The sequence below is a fragment of the Fukomys damarensis genome, unplaced genomic scaffold, assembly GCF_012274545.1.
Source record: "Fukomys damarensis isolate Sample0158 unplaced genomic scaffold, DMR_v1.0_HiC HiC_scaffold_16, whole genome shotgun sequence".
Lineage (NCBI taxonomy): Eukaryota > Metazoa > Chordata > Mammalia > Rodentia > Bathyergidae > Fukomys > Fukomys damarensis.
This window is the reverse complement of record NW_022900928.1, coordinates 129,660,359-129,683,256: the sequence shown is the minus strand read 5'-3', so window position 1 is coordinate 129,683,256 and position 22,898 is coordinate 129,660,359. Positions and strand designations below refer to the sequence as shown.

At 43.5% G+C, this 22,898-nt stretch overlaps 1 protein-coding gene across 1 annotated transcript in view; it reads right to left on the bottom strand.

The window, feature by feature from the left end:
- Dis3l2 (DIS3 like 3'-5' exoribonuclease 2) overlaps positions 1–22,898 on the bottom strand; it is a 289,941-nt gene that overhangs the window by 128,499 nt on the left and 138,544 nt on the right. The window contains exon 10 of the mRNA XM_033763990.1: positions 19,416–19,589. Within this exon, the coding sequence (XP_033619881.1) occupies positions 19,416–19,589 (174 nt within the window). The remainder of the gene's footprint in view (positions 1–19,415; positions 19,590–22,898) is intronic.

Genomic DNA, 22,898 nt, shown 5'->3' with positions numbered 1-22,898 from the left:
ACCAAGAAGATCCATGTCATTGTAAGCTGAGATCTTCTTTACTTCTACCCTGCTACCCTTCCATACTTTCTCTTCAAATTTAAACACTTTGAAAGCATTATGGCTAAAGTAAAAAAAAAAAAATATTCCAAATGTCTTTAAGAAAAAGTTCCTCTACGGTTGTCTAAGTTGACAATGACTTCATTTTATGTGCCACATCCAAATCTGACAACTTCTTACCCTCAACCTGAAAATCCACACACAGAGTTCTGATATCAAGTTTCTTCAAATTGGATATTCTTGGTATGTCTGAGAGAAGCCAATGCCCAAGTGCTTTCTGTTTGAAAGGGTATACAAAAGCAGGAAAAAAGCTGCCAAAAAGAATATATGTGGATACACTTTCACTTAAATATACTACCCTTTTAAACCTGTCTCACAGTTTCCAGAGGTAACAGAGCTAATATTGTAAAAATAAAGCAGAAATTGTAACCAAATCTTAATATGACTTTTTCTGAGACTAAACACAATAGGGTAAAGGCCAGAATTTAACGGATTTAAATTCTAGTGGACAGAATTAATAGTCACAAAGTCAAGGAATTAACTATGTCTAGACACTTCTCCTAGATTGCTATTTGAGGAATATATATTTTTTTTATATGTTATTTTTTTCCTCCCCCTCATCCTTTGAATTCACAAGCCAGGAATTCAGAACCTGCTGTTGAAAGGATCATCACCCTTAATTCTCAATCCATTTATCAGTCTAAAATGCAAATGCAAGTGTCCAGTGCATTTCAGCAGCCCAGGAGCTCCGAAAGCCTCCTTGGAGCACATGCTGAGCTAACTGGGGAAGGGTTAAGCCACCCCTATTCTTCAGGTCTGAAAACAGTTGTTCTGATATGAGAAGAATCGTCACAATGGTGCCAGCTCCCGTCTATAAAAGCCACACACATTTTTTGCACAACTGTATGATTGTTATGGCAACCATAAAAATGGAACTATCATTCTTCAAATTACACACTACCCACACCGGAATACCTACATACCTTTGTTTTTCCACAGTACCCATAACTTCTTTTCAGAAAATGCCCTGTCTGTCTTACACATGTTCAGGAGCAAGATAAAGTGGTCTCTTTCAAAGGGGGATTCCACAACAATGACTCTTTCAAAGGCCTTGCTCTTCAAGAATTCCAGGGCTTTCCTGTCAATTCTTTCTATCCTATGGTCGCTGGGAGGCCTCAAAACATTCCCCCCAGGAGGCAAAGGAACTGCCTGGAAATGTATTCTTGAAATGAATGTTTTTATTAAGTGAATGATGTGGAAAGATGATGTTCACGCGCTGTGAATGGGCTTACGAGGCCTGGCACAGTTCTGGAAACCGTTTACCAGAGTCGCAGTGCTGTGGGGCCAGAGGCTTGCGTCAGGGACACAGCCAGTATTTGAACAAAACTCTATCTCAAAAGAAACAACAACAACATGAGTATAGTTTTTAAAAACACCTGAATAAATCTCAGCTATTTTTCAGGATGACCAGGGACTCTATTTTGGCTGAAGTGAGTAGGACTCCATAACTCTGAGCAGGAAAAAAGTATGAATTCTTTCCTCTCACTAATGGGGAGAGCCAAGTCTGGTCTTATATGTCTTTAAATATTCACTGTGGGCCAAAATTCTGTTTCCTTATTCAGAGCTGGTTGTATAATTAAAAAAAAAAAAAAAAAAAGGCAGGCTGATAATGACTTCTTGGCTGATTTTAAAGTTAAAAACTCAGATGCTGAGAGGAAAAAGGATCATAATTATTGTCTGCTCCAGAGAGTTTCCAAATAAAGTACTGGGCCACAGTGAAGAAGACAGAGGTGGGAGTCCAAGTGATCCCAAGCCTGGCCTCCTGAGCTCAGGTGCTCCCCTACTTGTCACCTCAGTCCAGTCCCCAGCCCTGGATCCGCAACCTCCTGCATTCCAGGTTCCTTGCCGTCCACACCCTTTAGCATTTGGCCAGGATGAAGTAAGTCCTGAAGGCCTGCCATTAAGTAATCCTGCCTTTCTCAAATGCCTCCACTGGTTCCAGCAGTCTCTACACTACGGTCGTCGGGTTGGTATCCTCCAGCTCTGGCTTCGAGCTGTGCCTTCATCCCTGCTTGCCTTCATTAACGTGGACCTTGGTAAACCAGTTCTGCCCAAACCCCTGGATCAATCACTTGTGTGGACACGTCGTCTTTTCTCCGAGGCGTGACTCTCTTTGAAGGAGCTCTTTCCCTCGATGATCAACTGTGAAGACTTAGAGACTGCCTTTGTAAAGAGCCACTGGCTTTTCACTTGGGCCTGCAGATGCCCAGCCCAGTGAGTACCAAAAAGCAGGATAAAAGCTTGCCATCTCTGAATCATTCTCTTCCTGTAGTCACCTGGGATTCCAGGAACCACGTGGCTGATGGATAAACATCTGTGACAAGAGTCCAAACTGCCCCCTTGGCAGCAGTAACTTTCTGTCTGTGACAGGTCCCACCCAACCTACGTGGAGATAAATATGAACCTGGCCCTGATCATGACCACCAGCTAGCTATCCATGTACCTGGCCCTTGCCATGTAACACCAAGACTGTTGTTAGCACCTCAAAGAGTCAGTTTTTCAGTCACTAGACTACTGTTTTCCTCCCTGGCATGGTCATATTGAGAATAAATATCCTTCCTGTCCCCACCGCCATTCCTCTCTTCGACTGGACTTCTGGGACACGTGGCTGCCCTGGTTCACTGGGACCTCCAGAGTGGGACCTATGGAGCCTAGGCCTCCCATTACATATCTACTCAGTTTCTTGATAGTAAATACTTACTGAATTAAACCTTCAATTGGGCTCTTTGAATTCCAGCCTGTGGAACAAAGTCCGGGAGAGCCATGAATGGTTTTCACCCAATATAACAAACAGTCCATTTACCCGAAGTAATGTTATGTGGAAAGTGGAATCCACTTTGGCGATGCTTGGGACTTTCAACTACGGCCCAAGAGCACTGTCCTAGAGAACTGCTTTAGAACCAAAGTCCTCTGGGTTACAAATATACTGCTACCCACAGGTAGATGAAAAGGGGACCAAAAACTAGGAGGAGGGAGTGTCATTCAAGGGCTAAAGACAGTTTGAAATTTTTACTCCTCTCACATGACTTAAGCATCTTTTTGGCATGGTAATGTGCCTTAATGATCAGAAGAAGGAAGGGGCACTATTTTATCAGTGATAATGAGTGCCTGATCCCATGTTAAGTATTATCTGTATTCTTACACTGAGCCCTGCCACAAACTCATAAGAAAGACGTCTGTGTTTCTCTTTTCATTTTAAAGGCTCAGATGACAGTGACAGAGGGAGGATTCAAACCAAATTTGCCTCTAAAAATCTACATTTTTGTACTTTACCCCTGTGATATCAGAATCATTTACAAACTTGTAGAACAGAAGAATAATGACTAACACTTTCTACACAGATAGGCAGGAGCAAAGGCAGCTGGGGTAGGCACATTGGGCCCCAAACCAGTGCAGACCCACGGGGGCCAGAGGAAGGGAGAGGGAAGGAAGGTGGAAGGGGAGGTGAAAGTCTCCCTGTGGCGAATGGGCCAACATGGCAGTGTGGAAGCTACAGTCAGCGGCCACACCCTCCCCCAGGAGCAGAAAGCAGAGGCGGTGCCTCTGTGCGACTGGGAGGAGGCGCAGAAGTGTGAAGGAACAGGAAGGCTGAGAGGAGGAGCGAGGTCTCTCCTGTCACACTGCAGCCCAACACAGTCCCTTTCTGTTTAAGTGAACTCCAGCGCTTTCTCTTCTCTCATTCGGGACAAAAATAATATGAAAGAAGGAGGAAGGAAGAGAAAGGAGGAGTAGGAAGAAGAGAAGGAGGAACAGGAAAAGAAGGAGAAAGAGAAGGAGATGTAGTCTTAATTAATGGCACAGCTGTGGAAAGCCTCCTAGAATGGCTAACTCGTCATGGCTCTTTCTGATGCTGTCTCATTAACAGAGCCATGATGGGACATTACAGTCAGTGCTTCTACCACCAGCTCCAGGGAGCAAGGTGAGCCTTCCGGGCGAAGAGACAGAGGAGGGCAGGCCTGGACCGCAGTGTCAGGCTTCACTTCAACCTATGGCCTTTGTCACTCAAATTCCACATGGTACAATGCTCTAACTCTGGTCTTTTAGCCAGCAGGGGTTTGAAGGAGAACCCGATTTCTCTTTTCTCAGTATGAGAGAAGGGAGGTGTGAAGTGATGTTTATCAAGGGCATGGGTTTAGAGGGTGGAGACACCTGAAGGAAGATACAGTAGAAGGTAAGCACTTCCTAGATTGTGGACTTGAAGTCAAACCCCGGCTCTGCCCTCTTAGCCATGTGAAACTGGACAGGTGACTGCACTTGTCTGTGACAGTTTCTTTTGTAAAATAGGGACAAGTATTTCAGAGGGTTTAAATGATTTAATGAGACAATGCACGTGTACAAAAAGGTATACAATAAGCATTCACTAAATGATAGGTATAGTATATTTGTCACATTAATAACAATGCTACCAGTACGTAAAAAACTTCACTTTTACATATATTATTTTTTTATCCTGGATATTTTTGGCCAAATATTAACAGGGATGGCCTCTTGCTCTGTCCTCAAACAGCAGGGCAAAGATAGGCAGAGGTGCTCAGGAGGCCTCTACTGTGTGCCCAGCGCTGCCTTGGGTCTTAAGAGACATTCAAGTGTGTGAGTGATTTCCCACTTTCAAAGTAACCATATTTCAAAAAGAAATGACTAAATATGACTATAGAAAAGGATAATTGAACACACATTTAAAGCATTGTTATGCTTGTGGGAACACTCCTATCCTAGGAATTCTAATTACATCTGCGAGACCACGGGAGAACTGTTTAAACAATCAGTTTGAAACCCTTGATTCTCCCACACATAAACTTTGGTAGAATTCCACTAAGGCACCTCTCAGGCAACAACTATAGGCAGCACTACATCCGAGCAAGAGGAGCGAAGAGAAGGTAGCGAGGCCAAGTCCACGGGGGACCAGCTCCCCGCTCACACTGTGCCTTCTTCCAGAGCTGAAGGGCTCCGCGCTCGCTTGCGCCCTGCTCCCAAGCTCGAGTGGTTTCTGGAATTCTTTAAGAACCACTTTCTAAGCCAATTCATGAACTTCAGAAGAAAATCAGTTGTACTACTTTATAATTATACTTTATTTTTTTGAAGCTGGATTATCCAACTTGATCACCCACCTGATTTACCACCCTTGGCTCTGAACTGACTTGGCTGTTTCCAAAAACCAAATCCACCCTCAAAAAAGGAAGATTTGCCATTGTTGAAAATGTGCCTCGCGCTCTGAAGGCAATTTCCAAAGAGGAATCCAAAAATGTGTACGTCGTCCATGGCTCCGCACCCTCCCCGGCCAGTGAGCTCAAATCTTCCCCAGTTACAGAGCCTCCTTCAGCACCCTGCTTCTCAGGCACCCTCACCTCCCTGCACCCCAAAGGCACTGAACACAGGTGTGCACACGCGGGCCCCCACTGTCCACTCCAACCTCAGCTGACTGTCATCTGGCTTTGGCGCCCTCCGGTCTCTCCATGGAAACCATTCTTCAGAGTCACACAGGACAAGCAGAACTAGCAGTTAAACCCAGGGCCAGGGTCCCAGCTTTGCCCCAGCCGGCCTCACCGCAGCAGAGCACAGGGCAGCTCAGCCTTGCTCAGAGCCTGCCCCAAGTCTTGCCTTTTCCTTTTCCTCGACTCTCTGCTGTTTGGCCCCATCCCAACTCTCCCGCGGGCACTCCTCCCTTTCAATGTGGAGTCTCCCCTTAGCCCTTCCTCTCGCTGTGAAATACGCACTTGCTGTGGCCTGTCAGTCAACTTCCTGTGACAACCTACCTGACGTGAACAACTCAGAGGAAGGAAGCTTTTCCATTCTTGCCAGCAGTTCACGATGGCTCCAGTAGCTTTGCATCTTCACTAACCCGTTACTGCTTCACTATGATTACAGCCTTCCTAGCGGGTGCACACTGGCCTCTCACTGTGCTTCTGATTTGCACTTTTGTTATGATCAGTGCTATTAAGTATTTATTCATGTGCTTATTGGCTGTTTGTGTATCTGCAAATTTTTGGTCCATTTAAAATTTTGTTTAGTACTGAACTGCACAACGCACACTTAGTAGGTTGTTTCTTCATTTAAAACAAGCAAAGCAGACTCCAGGCACAGCTCTGCCAGCCACGCCCCAGTAGGGGAGTCAGCACCACAAGCTTCCACCAGATGGGCAATGGGTCACCTGCACACCTGGCCCTGGTGACTCCACCACAGGGGGAGCACAGCTGCTTCCACTGAGAGAGGGGAAGCACAGCTCCTCAGTTGGTTCTGCTCACAGTGCCCGGGCAGGGGACTGGCAGTGCCACCAACTATTTCTGCTGTGCAGGGGATGAAAGATCAGTCGCTGGCTCAGATCTGCCAATAGCACCAGCAGTGGGAACAGGAGTGTCACTTGCACATGGGAGTCAGGATGGAACATTAGCTCACCGCTTGCTCCATGGATAACTCCAGGGGTGGGGACTGGGCGAGGACGGCAAATGTACAATGTTAACACCTGTAGGTCCTGCTCACACTGTGCACTGCCCCAGTATGTGGCCGGCACGGGTGCAGGGTATTGCCAAAAACGTCTCCTGTCGGGAGGTCATCCTTTCCTGGTCCTCTGGCTGGGGGAGCAGGTGTTTCCAGGAGGTTACCTTCTCCGTGTGTTTCAGCCATTCTGTGTTGGTGACTCCCGCAGCACCCTGTCTGGGACACATGGGTGGCACTAAGGAAACCTGGGGGAGCCACCACTGTGCTCACAAGTCCTGAGTTTCCCAGGCCGCCTGCCTTCTTTATCCATCTTGCAAAGTCTCCATGTGTTTGTTTGCTGTGTTATGTCCATGTTTCTAGTGGTAAGGAGGAGCTGTAAGGCATCTGTGGATACCATGTTGGCCAGAAATTCAGCTGTACCTTTTATTTTATATTAGTTATTTTAACGTTTTATTCTTCCAGATATCTTTTCTACCTAATTGTTCCAGTACACACTGAAGGTACCAGACTATGTTTTATCAATATTCATTTTCCTAGGAATATCAAAATAAAATGGGAATGAGTTCCAGCACTTGCTAAAAAACACGTAATATTGAATAAATTTATGTTTAGCAAACTTTTAAACAAAACCCATTTTTCCCCCCACTTTCCCTTTCTTTATCCTGCACACGCTTATTTACAGATGTAATTTATGACACGCCAAATACTGAGACCCCAGAAACGGACAGTGAGCGGCCCTGCTCTTACACAGACCCTGCTTCCCACTGGGGGGCAGGAGTCACATCACACCCAGGTAAATCAGACAGCAGTGTGGCACGTCCAAGTGCCAGGGAGAACAAGCAGGACATGACGAATGTGTCCAGAGTGAGACCAAGGCTCCCCCACACCTGGGACGGACAGGCCTAGAGAGTGGAAAGAGCCGGGCAGGCCTGAGCCAGACTCAGAACTCCGACAGAGGAACCGAGGAAAGGTGAGGGCCTGAGTACAGAGTTGCCCAGGAAGCTAAGAAATGCATTTCCCTCCCTGAACAGGGTGCACTGGCCTGTGATCCCAACACTCTGGGAGTGTTCCTGCCGAGGCAGGAAGATCACAAGTCTGAGTTCAGCCTAGGAACTTAGTGACTCAGGGAGACCCAGTTTCAAAATAAAAAATAAGAAGGGCTGGGGCTGTAACTCAGTGCAAAAGGTCCTGAGTTCAATCCCTAGTACCACCCTCCACCTGTGACACAATTTTTTAAAAATTTCTTTTTTTATATTATCAATAAAGTTGATCATTTTCCCTCTCTCTCTCTCGTACTATTATGAATGCCATGCCAGGCTAATCTTAATTTTAGGAATGATTTACCTACTTAATCACTGACTTTTCTGTGGCTCTTACTTTCCATTTCCTTTTTTCTTGTTTTTTTTGATATAAGGTCTGGCTATGTAACTCAGGCTTGCCCCAAACTCAGAATCTTCCTTTCTTAGTCACCAAGTGCTAGGATTACAGGTCTTATTTTCAAAATTCTATCTTCCTTTTGCTTTCACTGTTATCTTCCAGGAGGACCGTATTTTCCCAAAGCTTTCTGCAGGACATTGTCTTCTTTTATCTCCAGTCCAGGTATTAAAAGGGGAAGAAATCAGAACGACCCCTCTTAATTCTGATATGCAACAGGAAATCTGGCAAAACTATTAAACTCAACATTTTCAGAACTCTGGGAAACTAACCAAAGGCTTATCCCAATGTGAGGAGCAATTCTTCAAGAAAATGGCTAAATGTCAATCAGATCAGTGAGCTTTGTGCGGTCCTCGCATCTCTCCCCAGCTCTGCAAAAGCCTTAAGAAACAAGAGCCTTCTAATGGTGGGGAAGCAGCAGCAGCCTGTGTTGAGGGGCAGAACTCACGCAGAACGCCCTGAAATCGGGCCAGAAGCAGAGTCAGTATCCCACTTAGTCAGCAGTTCCCTGAAACCCCATTCACAGAACTGGCTGACTGTCCTGCGTCAGATCTTACTCTGGTCAAACAGCCTCAGAGCCCCAGGTATTCGCTGAAAACAGGGGAACAAATAATGAAGAGCTGGCCAGGAAAGGTCAAAGGAACATGTGGAGAAGGAAGTGACCATGGAGAGCTTTGAAACTACCTGACACACCCCTCGGGACCAAGATGGCCACACCTACGCATGCGCTGGGAAAGACCCACCGGCCTCAGGCTGTCACTGCTGGCTGACCGTGAAGCTCCGCACCGCCGAGGGCAAGGCCAAGGCAGCATGGTGGTCATGCCTGGGATGATGGTGTGCCCGGCACGGGCAGAGGCACAGGGCAAAGCACGGAGATTGGTTTTCAGATAGTCCAGGGAGGGTCCCTGTCACTCATTGGCTCATCGCTCCACTAGCCAAGCAGAAACTTTCGTGCCTCGCTGAGGAAGAGTAAGACCGGCTCAGTCCACCCAGGCAGCTAAAAGTGGGTGGCTTATACACCGCAAACCTCACTTATGACGGCACTGCAGCGGAGGAGGTGGAGACCAAGGTGCCAGTGGAACAGGGGGAGGGGGGTGGGGGCTACTTCCTTCGCTCGTGATGGAGATGGTACCCGCTTGCTGTGTCTTCACGTGGTAGAAGTGACAAGGGTTCACTCGGGCCTTCTATAAAGGTAGTTACCTCCTGCATGAGACCTCTGCCCTCCCTCATGACCTACAACTGCCCGAAGATGCCACCTCTCAGTATCATTACTCAAGGGTTAGTTTCAGCAGGAAAACTTACAGGGACACAAACACTTCAACAATGCCTGGATTACTGAAATGAATAGTAGATGAAACAGAATTCACAACAGAAAGTATTAATAGAGATGTGAAGGAGAACGTTTTATAATATCAGTGGGGTTAAACAAAACAATTACAAACAGGTGCCTAGCAATGGAGCAACAAAATACATGAAAGCAAAAACTGGCAGAACTAAAGGAAGAAATATAGAATTCATCTGTAATAGTTGGAGACTTTAATACATAAACTTTCAAAAACCGAGAACAATTAAATGGAATGTAAACAAGGTAATTGAAAACTAGCTCAAAAAACTAGGATCAGAAGGAAATACTTTCAACTTGATAGACGATATCTACCACTCACCACCCCCACCCCACACAGCTAGCGATATAATTAATACGAGAACACTGAACCGTTTCCCCCAAGACCAGGAACGAGAAGATAATGAGGTCAACTACCATTACTTCCTTTTAACATGTATTCAAGCTTCTTGTTTAAGCAACTAAGGAAAATAAAAAGCATGCAGATTAGCAAAGAAGTAAAACTATATTTGCAGATGACACAAACTTCTAAATACAGAAAACCCTAAGGTACCCATGAAAAACTGTTCAGAGTTTATAAATGAGTTCTGCCAGGTCTCAGTACACAAGATAATTCATAAATGTCAACGCTCTCTCTAAATGTTAGCAATGAACTACATGAGAAAAAGTTCATTAATACTAAATAAAATAGAAATACATAGGAGTAAATTTAACAAAAAAGTGCAACTTGTTTACTAAGCACTGTAGAATGTCATTAAAAGAAATTAAAGACCTAATAAATGGAAAGACATTGTGTGTTCCCAAGTTGGAAGACTTAATATTACTGAGTTGATAATACTATCCAAATTGATCTACAGATTCAACACAATCCCTACCAAGATCCCACATACCTTTCTCCCTCTCCCAGACACTGACAAGCTGATCCTAAAATTCATATGAAAATACAAGAGATCTAGAAGGGTAGGAAAATCCTGGGGGAGGACCACAGCTGAAAACACATGCTTTTTGATTTCAAAAATTATGACAAAATTGCAGTAATCTAGACAGTATGTTTCTAGCATAAAGATAGGGATACAGATAAGTAGGATAGACTTGTGTGTCCAAATATAAACCTCTATATTTATGATCCAATGTTTTTTAGCAGTGATGCTAAGACAGTTCAATGGAAAAGACATCTTTCAAACAACAGCCTTTTGTGGCACTGGAACAACTGCATCTACACATGCAAAATAACAAACACATACATGAATTAACAGTGGATCATAAACATAAATATAAGAACATTTCAAAACTAAGAAGAAAACTAGGTATAAATCTTTGTGATCTTATAGCCAATGATTATTTAGATATAACATCAAAAACAAGCAAGATGGAGCCGGGGATGTGGCTCAGTGGCACTGTGCCCCAAGGTCCTCGATTCGATCCCCAGTATAAAAACCAAACCAAAACTAAAACAATAAACAAGCAAGATGGGCATGGTGGTACACATCTGTATGCCAGCTACCACAAGACTGAGGCAGGTGGGCCCCAAGAAAAATAGATAAATCTGCATTCATCAGATTTCGGAACCCATGCTTCCAATGCCATCATGAAAGTGCAAGAAATAGGAACAGTTGTGTGGACCGTGGTCCCAGCATCCAGGGAGCCTGAAGCAGGAGGATCACAAGTTAACATCCAGCCTGGACAACTTGATGATGTAATGAGAACATCTCAAAATAAAATACACAAAAAGGGCTGGGGATATAGCTTAATCTGGAAGCACTGGGTTTAATTTCCAGGACCATTAAAAAACAAAAAGAAAAGAGTGCAAGACCACAAATAAATGGAAGAAAAAAATTTGCAAATCATGTATTTGATAAATGAATAGTATTTGAAATATATGAACTACTTCTGTAATAAAAATGAGTCCGATTTTAAAATGAGCCAATGATCTGAGTAGGCATTTCTTCAAACAAGATAAACAAATGGCAAAGAAGCACATGAAATATCACCAGCATCATCACTACCAAAACACCAATCAAAGCCCCAGTGAGATAAATACTCACCCCTCGAGTGTGTGTAAAATCACGAGTGCACATAGCAGGTGTCAGTGAGGGGTGGGACACTGGGACCTGGAACTGGCTGGTGGCAGTGCAAATGGCGTAGCCACTCTGATGGGCACTGAACACCTTAAGTACAGACTGATCATATGACCCAGAAATCCTACTCTCGGGTACCCACCTGACAGAAATGAAGGCATATGCCCAAAACAAAACCCATACACAAATATTCAGAGCAGCATCACAGACTAGTGAAGTCCAATCAACTCAAATGTCCATCAATGGATAAATAAACAAAAACTGTGGTGCATTTGTACAATGAGACATTATTCAGCCACAGAGAAATGAAGGTCCATGAAATGCCACAATATGAATGGAACGTGGAAGCACTAAGCTAAGTTAAAAAAAGAAAACTAGATACAAAACACAGAAGCCTATTTCACAATCAAGAAATCCACACAATCCGAAGATAGGGTCATGGTTGCTAGGAGCTAGGTGGGTGGTGAGAGTTGATGGGGTTTCTTTTGGGGATGAGGAAAAGGTTCTGCTACTAGATAGTGGTGATGCCTGTGTAATTTTGTGAATATGCCAGAAAACACTAGACTACATTTTTTTAAAGGGTCAATTTTATAGTATTTGAATATCTCAATACAAAAAATGGTGAAGAAGCGATGCCACCTTGCAAACTAACTATCCCTGCACCTTAATTTACTTCAAATCATAGGCCACTTCAAAATGTTCCTTCATATAATTATAGTATAATTTGCAAACATTTTATTTAGTATATGTAGAAATTAAACATCTTATCCGTACACTCACATTTCCACAATGCTATAAAAATAGTTCTAAGGAATAAATTCAAACACTGTCTTCTCTGCCAATTGGCCTCTCCCACCTGTTCAGACAAAAATCTACTCATCCCTGATTATTCATCCTCTATGAGCAGTGCTATTTAGCAACATAAATTTTACGGGCTGGCAAACTACTAAAGAAAGTGCATGCTCACAACTAAGAATGTCCACTTGTGGATCTACTTTAGGACCCATTAATCTTGTTACTATCTATGAGTTTCCTGTAAGTTCACAAACAATGAGTTGGGATTTACTTGAGAGGAATGATATTGCCAGGGGTTTCAAAATGAGAATGACAGCTTGCTTCTCCAGTTGATCCCGAACAATGTAATCTTGCTTCTCACTAGCTGTGGAAGGATGGAGTGTCCTTGGCCATGGAAGAACTAAGGTTGTATTTCCTTCATAATCGTCATGTGTTTCCCACGGCATGGTACAGCCACACTTATTTCTCAGATGAATGTGACTATCACCAATGGTTACTATTTTCTTTTGAATCTAAGATGAGATATCTATGAAGAACTTAGGACATAAACTGTTAAAAGTAGGAGGATCTGAAGTGTCTTGATGAGCAATCTGTAAAGTATATTCAGTAGAACACCAGGTCTACAAGACGATCCATGAAAAAAGCTTGAGGACATCCATTAAAACGCCTGGCCACAGAACCCCTTTGCTCCATCACACTTATTAAAGCCCACCCCCACGAACTCGTGACCTACTGACAGCTTTTGGGAAACCCCAAACTGGTCCCAAATTCCTTTTAGAAAAGATGAAACTCCTCATTCCCCCTACTCTTACCCAGAGTTCCCTGATGTGCCCCAAGTCCCCCAAGCTCATTCCTGGGGAGCTGGGGCCAATCCCTAGTTCTCTTCCCCACTGCCACACACACACACACCCTTCCCAGAGGAACTGTTTCTAAATGGCAATTTAATTGTATTGGACTTCCTGATACACAGAAAGATCATTAGTCATTTAATGTTAGTTATGTTTGAAAGCTTTCCCACAAAAGAGCTGACCTGAAAGAGGTTAGTATTAGATGCCTCTCCTTTCAAGTTGCTATTTCAAGGTTGGTTTTACCTGGAGTGAGAGGGAATTTCTACCCTGTTGGAACAGCCCCACCTTGAAGATATTTTGATATTTGTCACCACAGCACCCTTTCTGGGCTCAGTATTTTTAGCTCATTGTTTTCTATTTTGGCAGCTGAGAAGCTGCAGTTTGTAACTTTACCTCCAGCTTCATATTTCTTCTTAAAAGTGAATACAATGTCCTGTTTATAATAATAAAATCACTATTTTGGCAGGACGGCATTAAGTGGAAAAAGAGAGAGAGAGAAAGAGAGAGAGAAGGAGGGAGAGAGAGAAAGAGAGAGAGAGAGGAAGCAATTGGAAAATTGAGAGCAAGCAATTTTCAGTGCCAAGTTTCACATTTGTAATGGTCCAGTGGAGGTCACTGGGCTTCCTTTTTATTGAGAGAATAGTAAAGAAACAGATACCCACAAACTCTCTCGTAAAACGCTATAGAAACCTCTCCTCTGCTTCAGTGAAGCTCAAGGCTCTATGGCAGTGACATGACTCACACATCCACAATCACACCCACTGCAGGAAAAACAGAAGGATCAGATGGGGGCGGTCCCTCTCCAATATTTAGATTTTCATTTTCTATTTTAATTGAGCTTTAAGGTTTGGTTTCCATTCTAGTTTACCATCAAAGGAAGCAAAACAATATGAAGGAAATGAGAAGTAACTGCAGCCATGCTTAGAAGTACCCCTGGGGTTCCTGGGGCTTCGGGTACAACCCCTGGAAGCAGTTTCCTGGGACACAGTATCTTCCTGATCCAAAGGTTCGCTTATTAGTGTTGCTTTAATTTTTTTTTTTTTTAACCTCAGATGCCCTGCAAAAGAGAGTTACAGCGCTAGGCCATGCAAGCAGGGATTCTCCAGAGATAGGAGCCAAAGGTCCAGAAAAATGGTGAGCCCAATGAGAAGGGCCAGATCTCCCCTACGAGTTCACACCAACCTTCTTTCTTAAAAATTGCTAACCCACCATTTTTCTTTTCAAAATAAACACAATTTCTCTCTACTTCAGTTTGCAAAATATTACCCCAATTCCACTGGACTAAAAAACTGGAATTTTACCGACATAATTGGATTATGAGGTTTAAAGATTGATGGAACTTTTCTGTTCCAAATATAATTGTTCAAATACCAAACCTAAATGGGTATGTAGAAGTTCTTACGTAGTTAGAGCCAGAGTAACACTGCAAGCTCCAAGGCAGGATGGCCCAGGAGAGGGGCTCGGGAGGCTACCAAATGAAGCACAGGATTTTCGCGCCCTGTCAGAGAAGCTCCTGGGGGCTTGGCGAACAGGCTCTCGCTGTCCTCACTGCCTGCACTCACTCCTCTCAGATCTCAGCCTAGGCACTAAGAACCTGGGCAGTCTGTACACCTGTATTACAGAACGTGTCATCCCCAGCTGGAGCTGAGCTACGTATTACTGTGTCTCCCTGAATAACAAGGGCTGGTCTTTGTAATTCCAGTGGTTAATTCAGTACTCAGAATTACACTTATAGGCAATGTAAATCAATATTTCAGGAGACAAGAAAAGAAGAAAAGGAAAAAGACACAAATGGGTTGACTTTTAGGAGTTTAAAGAGTATGCATTAATTTATTCAATATAGCACATATTTCTCAGTATGTGTTGCGACTTGGTCTGTCATTATTTTTTTTTTTTAATTTTGTTTTGTTGTGATGGTTGTGGTTTGGTTTGGTTTGGTTTTTACACAGGGTCATGTTATGTAGCCCAGGCTGGCCTGAAATTCACTATAAAATCCAGACTGGCCATAAACTCTCTATCCTCCTGCCTCAGCCTCCTGAGTGCTGGGAGTATAGGCCTATGTACCACACCCAGTTTGCGATGGTTAATCTTGATTATCAACTTGACTGGATTGAGAAATGCCTAGGAAGTTAGTACAGAACACTTTGGGACTGAACGTGAGTTTCCAGAGATGATTGGCACGTGGGACAATAAATTAAAGGAAGAGACCTGGCACTGTCCGGCAGGGAGACAGAGGGCACGGAGGAAGCCTGCCGGCACCTGCTCCTCCTTGCTCGTCTGCTTCCTGGCTGCCCTGAGGAGGCCAGCTTTGCTCAAGCACAACCCCTCTGCCAGCTCTACCTCCGCCACCCCATAAATGAAGCCAGTGACCATGGACTGAGACCTCTGAAATCACGAGCTACATTAAACCTTTCCTCCTAAAAGCTAATGTGCAGCCCTAGCTCTTTTGTCATTTCTAGGAAAATGAAGATTGATTTTAAAAATCTCTGACATTAGGCCTCTGGGCAGAAAAAATCACACTCTATTCATGTACCAAGTACCTTTCTCATTCATTAGGATTCCATGTCTGAGTATGAATGCATTTGATTCATGTTCTTCTGCCCTGAGACAGAGACAGCCACAAGGGCAGAGCCCACATCTAGCTTTGTTATATGTGGTGTACCCAGTGTCTGGGGATGGTGTTCAGTTGACTGAAAAAATGAACAAATCTATCCCAAGGCCAGTCAAAGAAAAGGAAAGCTAATCAGACCCAAAGACTTCAACAGACTTTTCTTCACATAATTTTGGATGTAACCATGGCTGCACAAACAGGTGCATTAACCCTGGTGGCCACACGAGGTACACGGTCAGGGCTAAGTGAAGGGCCCGGATGACAGTCAGACTCTAGAACAGAAGGGAGGTGCCTGGTTTGCTCACTGTTCCTATGCTTCTAGCCAAGTGTGGGTCCTACATATCGCCCATGCCTGCTTCTGTGCACTTAAGGGTATTATCCGTTTTAGCCACACTAATCCTTATAAATAGGCAAGTAGTTAAAAAAGATCCAGAGACTGAAGATAGCAAACGCTAAGCTAGTAATACCAATCCTATGAATATCACAACAATGACAAAGCTGGTATTTTTCCCTGCTTCTAATATGGATTCATCACTTGCCACGTTATGATTTCAGAACAATGGCTGCTGGTCACATGCTACCTAGTCAGCACTTAGAAAAAATAAACACATTAATCTGTCCCTTCAGGGACGACATCCTAACATCCAGAGAAAAAGTTACTGCATTTTGAAAATGACAGTTTTGCAGATAACACTTTTTTAATGGATGTGTTAAAATGCTGCCACTACTATACAATTTGGGTCCTAAAGTCATGTAAATGAATAAACTATGAACACAGCAGTCCACATGCACCCACCCAAACTTCCTAATAGAATCTTCTAGTTAGTTTCTAAGATGCCACCTGAAGAATAACTGAGGATTATGAACTCACCCCCCCAAATCTAAAACTACAGGACCTTTCAATTAGTCCATAAGAAATGACAAATGTCAGAAAATTTATTAGCTGGATTTCAGAGTAAATTGGAACATAAGTGGTGAAGAGAACTAAAAATGATTATTATGATTTAGTAAGCTCAGCTCACATCTTTTAAATGTTTACCTTTTCCATTTTCCTCCCAGTACCAGGGACTGAACCCAGGACTACCACACTAAGCTACATCCCCTACTCTTTTCATTTTTTATTTTCAGATAGGGTCTCACTAAGTTGCTAAGTCATTCAGGCTGGGCTCAAACCTACATTCCTCCTGCTCCAGCCTCCCTGCATGTGAGGAGTACAGACACGTGAATGTATTGTTTTCATTTATGATCACCTTCAAAACCAAGTATCAAAATGTATGAGACTTAAAATCAGAACTTTGAATTGCTACATCACAAGTTGTTAAAGTGAAATTTAAGAAGAATAATAATGAATAGTCAATGAAACTGCTTGTATCAAAAGTAAAATTACTGTGAACAAATAGGGTTCCTATAACTTTTGTAAATAATTTAAAATATTTAATAATTTATATAATTCCCATATATTTTTCTATTTTATTTATGTTTATAATATATTGATGAGAATGCATGATTAACAATGTTTTGAGATTGCTACTTTAGGTATCAGGAAGCAGTTAACGGATTTTAAATGCAAAAGAATAAAAATATCAAAATTGAATTTTAGAAATACAATCCTGGGGATAGCAGACAGGAGAAAAATGTTTGAAATAAAGTAGTTTAAAAAATGAACTTGTGACTACACTAACAGCGGAAAGTATCCACAGCCACCAGCGACCCTCACACTGGGCCTTTCTCAGGGCATTCGGGTGTCCGCTAGCAGAGCCTTCCTGCAGCGCAGCCCCAGGCAGCGAGGGCAGGGAAAGGCCAGGTGGAGCCCCAGGGGAACGCAGAGCAACACTGGGCCCCTGAACTCGGAATGCTTACTATTTGTTGTAGTCTAGGAGTCAGGCTAGAAAAGGCCAAGTACATCTACTTTCTGGCACTTACATTTATGATTTTTTTAAAGTTATTTTTAAAAATTTTAATAATATAGCAGTACAAAAGTAAGCTATTGATTCCCTACCTCCTTATTACTACATCAAATCCATCCCTCATGGTAATCACTTATATTTACACTTTATTTCCTTCTAAATTTTCTCCTGTACACCTATATTTTACATATATATGTGTGTATGTATATACATATATTTGTGGGGATATAGATGTATAGTTTTTGCATAATTTTCTCTATGAAAAATAGGCTCATCTTCATACTGTTCTAAAATTTGCTCTTTTCCCTTAAGGATATTTGATGGTTACCCTTCTGGGACAATCTACATGGACCTCACCCCTTTCTGCAGGGCTGGAGAGAATATTACCATACGGATATACCACAGGTTATTAAACCTTCCTTTGTGGATGACATCAGCAGGATTTCTAGTTTCACTTTCATAACAAAGCAGCAACAGACATCCATGCACACACATGTTTGTACACTTCTTTGAGGAGGGCAGATTCCTGGAAGTAAGAGCTTTGGGGAAAGAGTAGGTGCAGTTAAACTTTGATCTCTACTGCAGAATGGCTACACTAAACTGTATTTCCAACACTAAGGTTCATTTTGACTTTCTTTCCTCATATCTAATGATGATGTTTTTACAGATTCCCAAATTCAAGTGGAGATCTCAAGAGGCGAACCTTGCGATCGACATACAAGGAGAGGGAAGCTCCAGGATGCGAAGGTGAGGCGCCTGGATCTCGCAGCCCCTGAGCTCCGGCAGGCACACAGGGACATCTGCTCCTGACCTCCAGGATGGAGACTGGGTCAGCTGACCTCAAGTACAACTCCTGTCCCATCGGCCACACTGACAAGTGGGAAAGGGGCTGATTATCTCCTTTTCCTTGCCTATCGCCAGCAAGAAAAGGAATAAAGCAACAAGTTCTGGAAAGATGCAATGACAAGAAGGGAAGAGAAGGAGAATTCTCCATCTTGGGGCAAAAATGGGTGCCCAGGACGGAAGGTACCTGAGCCAGCGGCATAGAATGAGCGGCGCAGTAGAAAGACTGACACGGGCTAACCTTAGCAAACCCTTCCATGGCCTCAGTGCTTGTACGAAAAGTTTCTTGGTTCTAAATATCTCCATGTGGTGTCCAACATGAGTGCCAGGACTGAAACCCAATTCTGAAGAGAAATATCAGGAAAGAACTAACATCCCACAATGAAGAAACATCTTCAAAGAAGATGTTGTTATAAAAATACCACAAAAATACTTTCCAACAAATTCCAGACCAAAAAGTAAAGCTTTAAAATGAAGCTCCAAGTACAGAGGTCTTGAATCCTTTGCTGTGTGCCTAGAGAGGCCCAGTTAGAGGAGGCGTTTCCAACCCCCCACACTGCCTCCATTTGACCAGACCGACAGGTCCGGCCAGGAGAAGAGCAGGGGCACCCGCATCTTCCCAAGCAGGAACAACCTAGAACCAGGGCAGTGAACTTGGGAACAAGGCCAGGCTGTGACTACTTTCTACTTTGCAGGCCACCTGGTCTCTGCTGCAACTACTGGACCCTGAAGCAAGGGTGAAAAACAGCTGCAAGCAACACATGCGGGAAGGAACACGGCTCCAGCGCAACTTTATAAACAATGAAATTTCAATTTCTATGGAATCTGCACGAAATATAATTAATTTTTTCACAACCGTTGAACAATGTGAAGACCACTCTTAGCATGTGGGTTGTATATAACAGGTAGTGGGCTGGACTGTGCCATAATTTGCTGGTTTCTAATTCTCAAAGGAATCTGAATGCTGGTGGTTAGAAGGCAGAGAGGCAGAGACCGCCGTCCTTAAAAGGTCTCAGGTTTTACCTTAGATCTCTTCTCTTGCTGACCTCCTCGGGTGGAACTGTCCAGGGCAGGCTTTGAGGGAGACACTCCAGAACTTCTGAAGAGAATTCGGAGAAATCGACCCCATACTCTGTAAGGATTCCCTCTGTCTCAGGCTCGATTTCACCAGCCTGCCCAAGACTCTTAGCCAGCTGCCTGTGGACAGAACAGAGGGAACAGCTGGGTTAGTGAACAAAGGTAGTGTAGGCCCCCATCTCCACTCTAAAACGCAGGAGTTAGGAGTCTTTAAAATCTCCTGCCCCTCCACCAGGAGGAATACAATCACCTGTGTACTGGACAGGAGGCAGGCAGAAGAAACGATGATACTCCTGTCTTGGGAAATCCACGACCACAGTGGAATTTTACCTTCCCGTGGCAAGCAGGCCTTTCTTGAGACTCCTTCAATTGTTCTTCATGGAGAAGCCAACACTGACATCATGAAAGACGTGCACCAGTGCTCTGGTAAACACCTTCCAAGGGGCACCGGCCAACTCAGGCTGCCGAGAAATCATTCGCTGCAGAGCACCCCTACCTTAAGCCACGCACACCTGAACAGACCTGATCTGTGGGTCATCGACATGCGTGCACCGGGCTGTACTCTCACCTATCAAACTGTCACGCCACACACAGAGCACACATCTGACGTGTGTGGAACAGAGACAGGCAGGAGGAAATGTGATCAGAGCTGCAGCAGCTGCCCTGTGGAGGGTGAAGCCGAAGCAGGCCCCTCCTCTCTCACACAGGTCTGCGCAGCCCTCTACCAGCGGGAGCCAGAGCCCCACTCCAGCTCTTCCTGCAGGGAGCACAGCTCTGGCTTGGACCTTCTCTGGGGCCACCGATTTCTATGAAGAAAACTGCCTTCCACACAACAACTAACCCCGGGTTGCCAGAGTCCTTGGGTCCACAGTGGTACCTGGGAGCTGGCTGCCGAACAGGCAGACTTTTGAGAAACCCCAATCTTCAGCTCTGCCCCTGGAATGCAGCGCTGGCAGCAGCAGTGGGGCAGTAGGGCTGGCCCCCTCGCTCACACCTGCTGTGACGGAGTGGCCACAGCCCACGAGCACCTGCCCATCAGCCTGTTCTGGGCACCTTGGCACTGACCCACGGGCTCCTTGCACACCATGAGAGCACAGACCAGCACCTTCCTGAACACAAGTGAGACCTCCCCAAAAGCACACCAAAAGCCAAGACCGCAGAAACACAAGGGGACCCAAATAGTGAAATAAAACCTCAGATGGGTTAAGGAAAGGGTAAAAGAGAATTTGAAAATATTTTGAATTCCATAAAATAAAACATATCAATATTTATGAGAAGCAGCCAAAACAGTGCTTCAAGGGAAATTTATAGCATTAAATGTTCACATTAAAAGAGAAGAAAAGTGTCAAACCGATGATCTAAAAGAATGGGAGAGAAAGGCCACGGATTTAGCTCAGTGGTGCCACGCCTGCCTGGCAAGTGCAAGGTCCTGAGTTTGATTCCTGGTACAGAAAAAACAAAAACAGCAACAACCAAAAACAGAAAATCACAAGTTATATCCCAGGTAAGCAGAAGGAAGGAAAAGATACAAAATAAGAATCAATGGGTAGAAAATGCAGAAAGATAAAAGAGATAAATTTCTAGTCAGATTGATCTGGAAAGGCAAGTGACAAGTGTCAGGTGTGAGGGGGACAGTGCTGTACGTCCTACAGGCATCAAAAGGGAAAGTGAGCTGCAGATGACTTTAGGCTGGTGATTTCAACATCTAGGAGACAGGGACAGAGTCCTGGGAAGACACAGACTGCCTAGGCATATTCAAGAGTAAGTCTATGTCTGAACATTCCTGTATCTATTAAAGAAACTAAAGGCACAGTCCAAAGCCTTCCTACAAAGAAAACTGCAGGTCCAGAAGGTTTCACCGATGAATTCTACTAAATATTAAATTAAGAAAACATAATTCAGTGCTATATGAAAAGGATAACACATCATGACCAGATAATGCAGGATTTGTCTAACATTTAAAAATCAATCCATATAGTTGATTGTAACAATCAATAAACATATATAATCATTTCAATAGAGGAAGAAAAAGATTTGATAAAATTCACTCAAGAAAAAAGCTGTTGCGTGATTAAATTACAGAACCTTCCAAAGGCTCCAGAGTTGCCCTCGTTCATGCCCCTTTTCTGGGCATTCGAGCCTCTCACTATTTCTGTGAGCCACACAACACCTTTCCAGTAAGTTCCCTTCCCAACTAGACTGGGTTCCTCTTGCTTGCAGCCAAGTATTTAGGCAGTTTAGCACCCAGGTCCCTGGGGAAACAGAAAGCTTTCTACACTGCTGGAGATACCTCAAAGCACTACAACTAGACATTTCATTTGACCCAGGTATTTCCTTTCCAGGTGTCTCCCAGAAAGAGATAAAGACATCATACTACAGGGATCCATGCATGCTCCAGTTTATAGCAGCACAATTAACAATAGCTAAATTTTACAAGTGACCTACGTGTCACCAACAGATGACTAGATAGAGAAAGTGTAACTACTGTATACACACAGTGGAGCACAGCTCCACCAGAAGGAAGGACAAACTTGAGTCATTTATAGGAAAATGGGTGCAACCTGAGACACAGTGTCAATGAAATAAATCAGACACACAAGCTTAAATATCACATGGCTTCTCTCATATGAGAAATACAAAATATAAGTAAAGAGCAAAACAAAAGATAATAGGAAATAAGGAGATAGGTCTGTTGCAAAAGGGAAGGAGACCAAGAGACGGAGGGAAGAGAGGAGATGAACAAAAGAACGAAGATGTGTTATGTACATATACCAACTCCTCACAAAGAATGTATAATCACTATGTACTGCAAGCATATATGTGTGTGTATTGTTATAATTATTCTATTTTAGTTATTATTAATATCCTGCTGTGCCTAGTAAATTAAACTTTATCATAGGTAAGACACTTGAAGCAAAGATGCAAATGCATAAGGAATAAGTCAAAAATGGAGAGAAAAACTAGGCTTTTAGACATCAGAAGATAAAGAGAAAAGAATAAAACCAGAGACATGAGGGTTACACTGGAAATAACTAATGAAAAACTGACACTATTTGAAAATAATACAAATCATAGAGAAAAGCGAGGAAACTGAAATATGAAGTACAAAAGAGAAAAGCGATTGATGTGAATGGCCACTGAAGGAGGTCCAACGTCGGTACGGCTGGTGCTCCTGAAGGGACGTCTAGAGGCCAGGGACAGAAAGCATTTGCAAAGCCATAATGAAGACAGCTTTCTGAAGTAGAAGAAAAGTCAAGTTTACGGACAGAAAAGCTCTACCACATCTTAGGAAGAACAGAAAATCATCACTGAAACCTAGTCTGAGGAAGTTACTACATTTCAAAGGCAAAGATTTCCACATACAGGAACTCAGGGGATGGTGTTCTCACAAACCCTTTCTGGAAAACTACTTGCTGATGCTGTGGACAA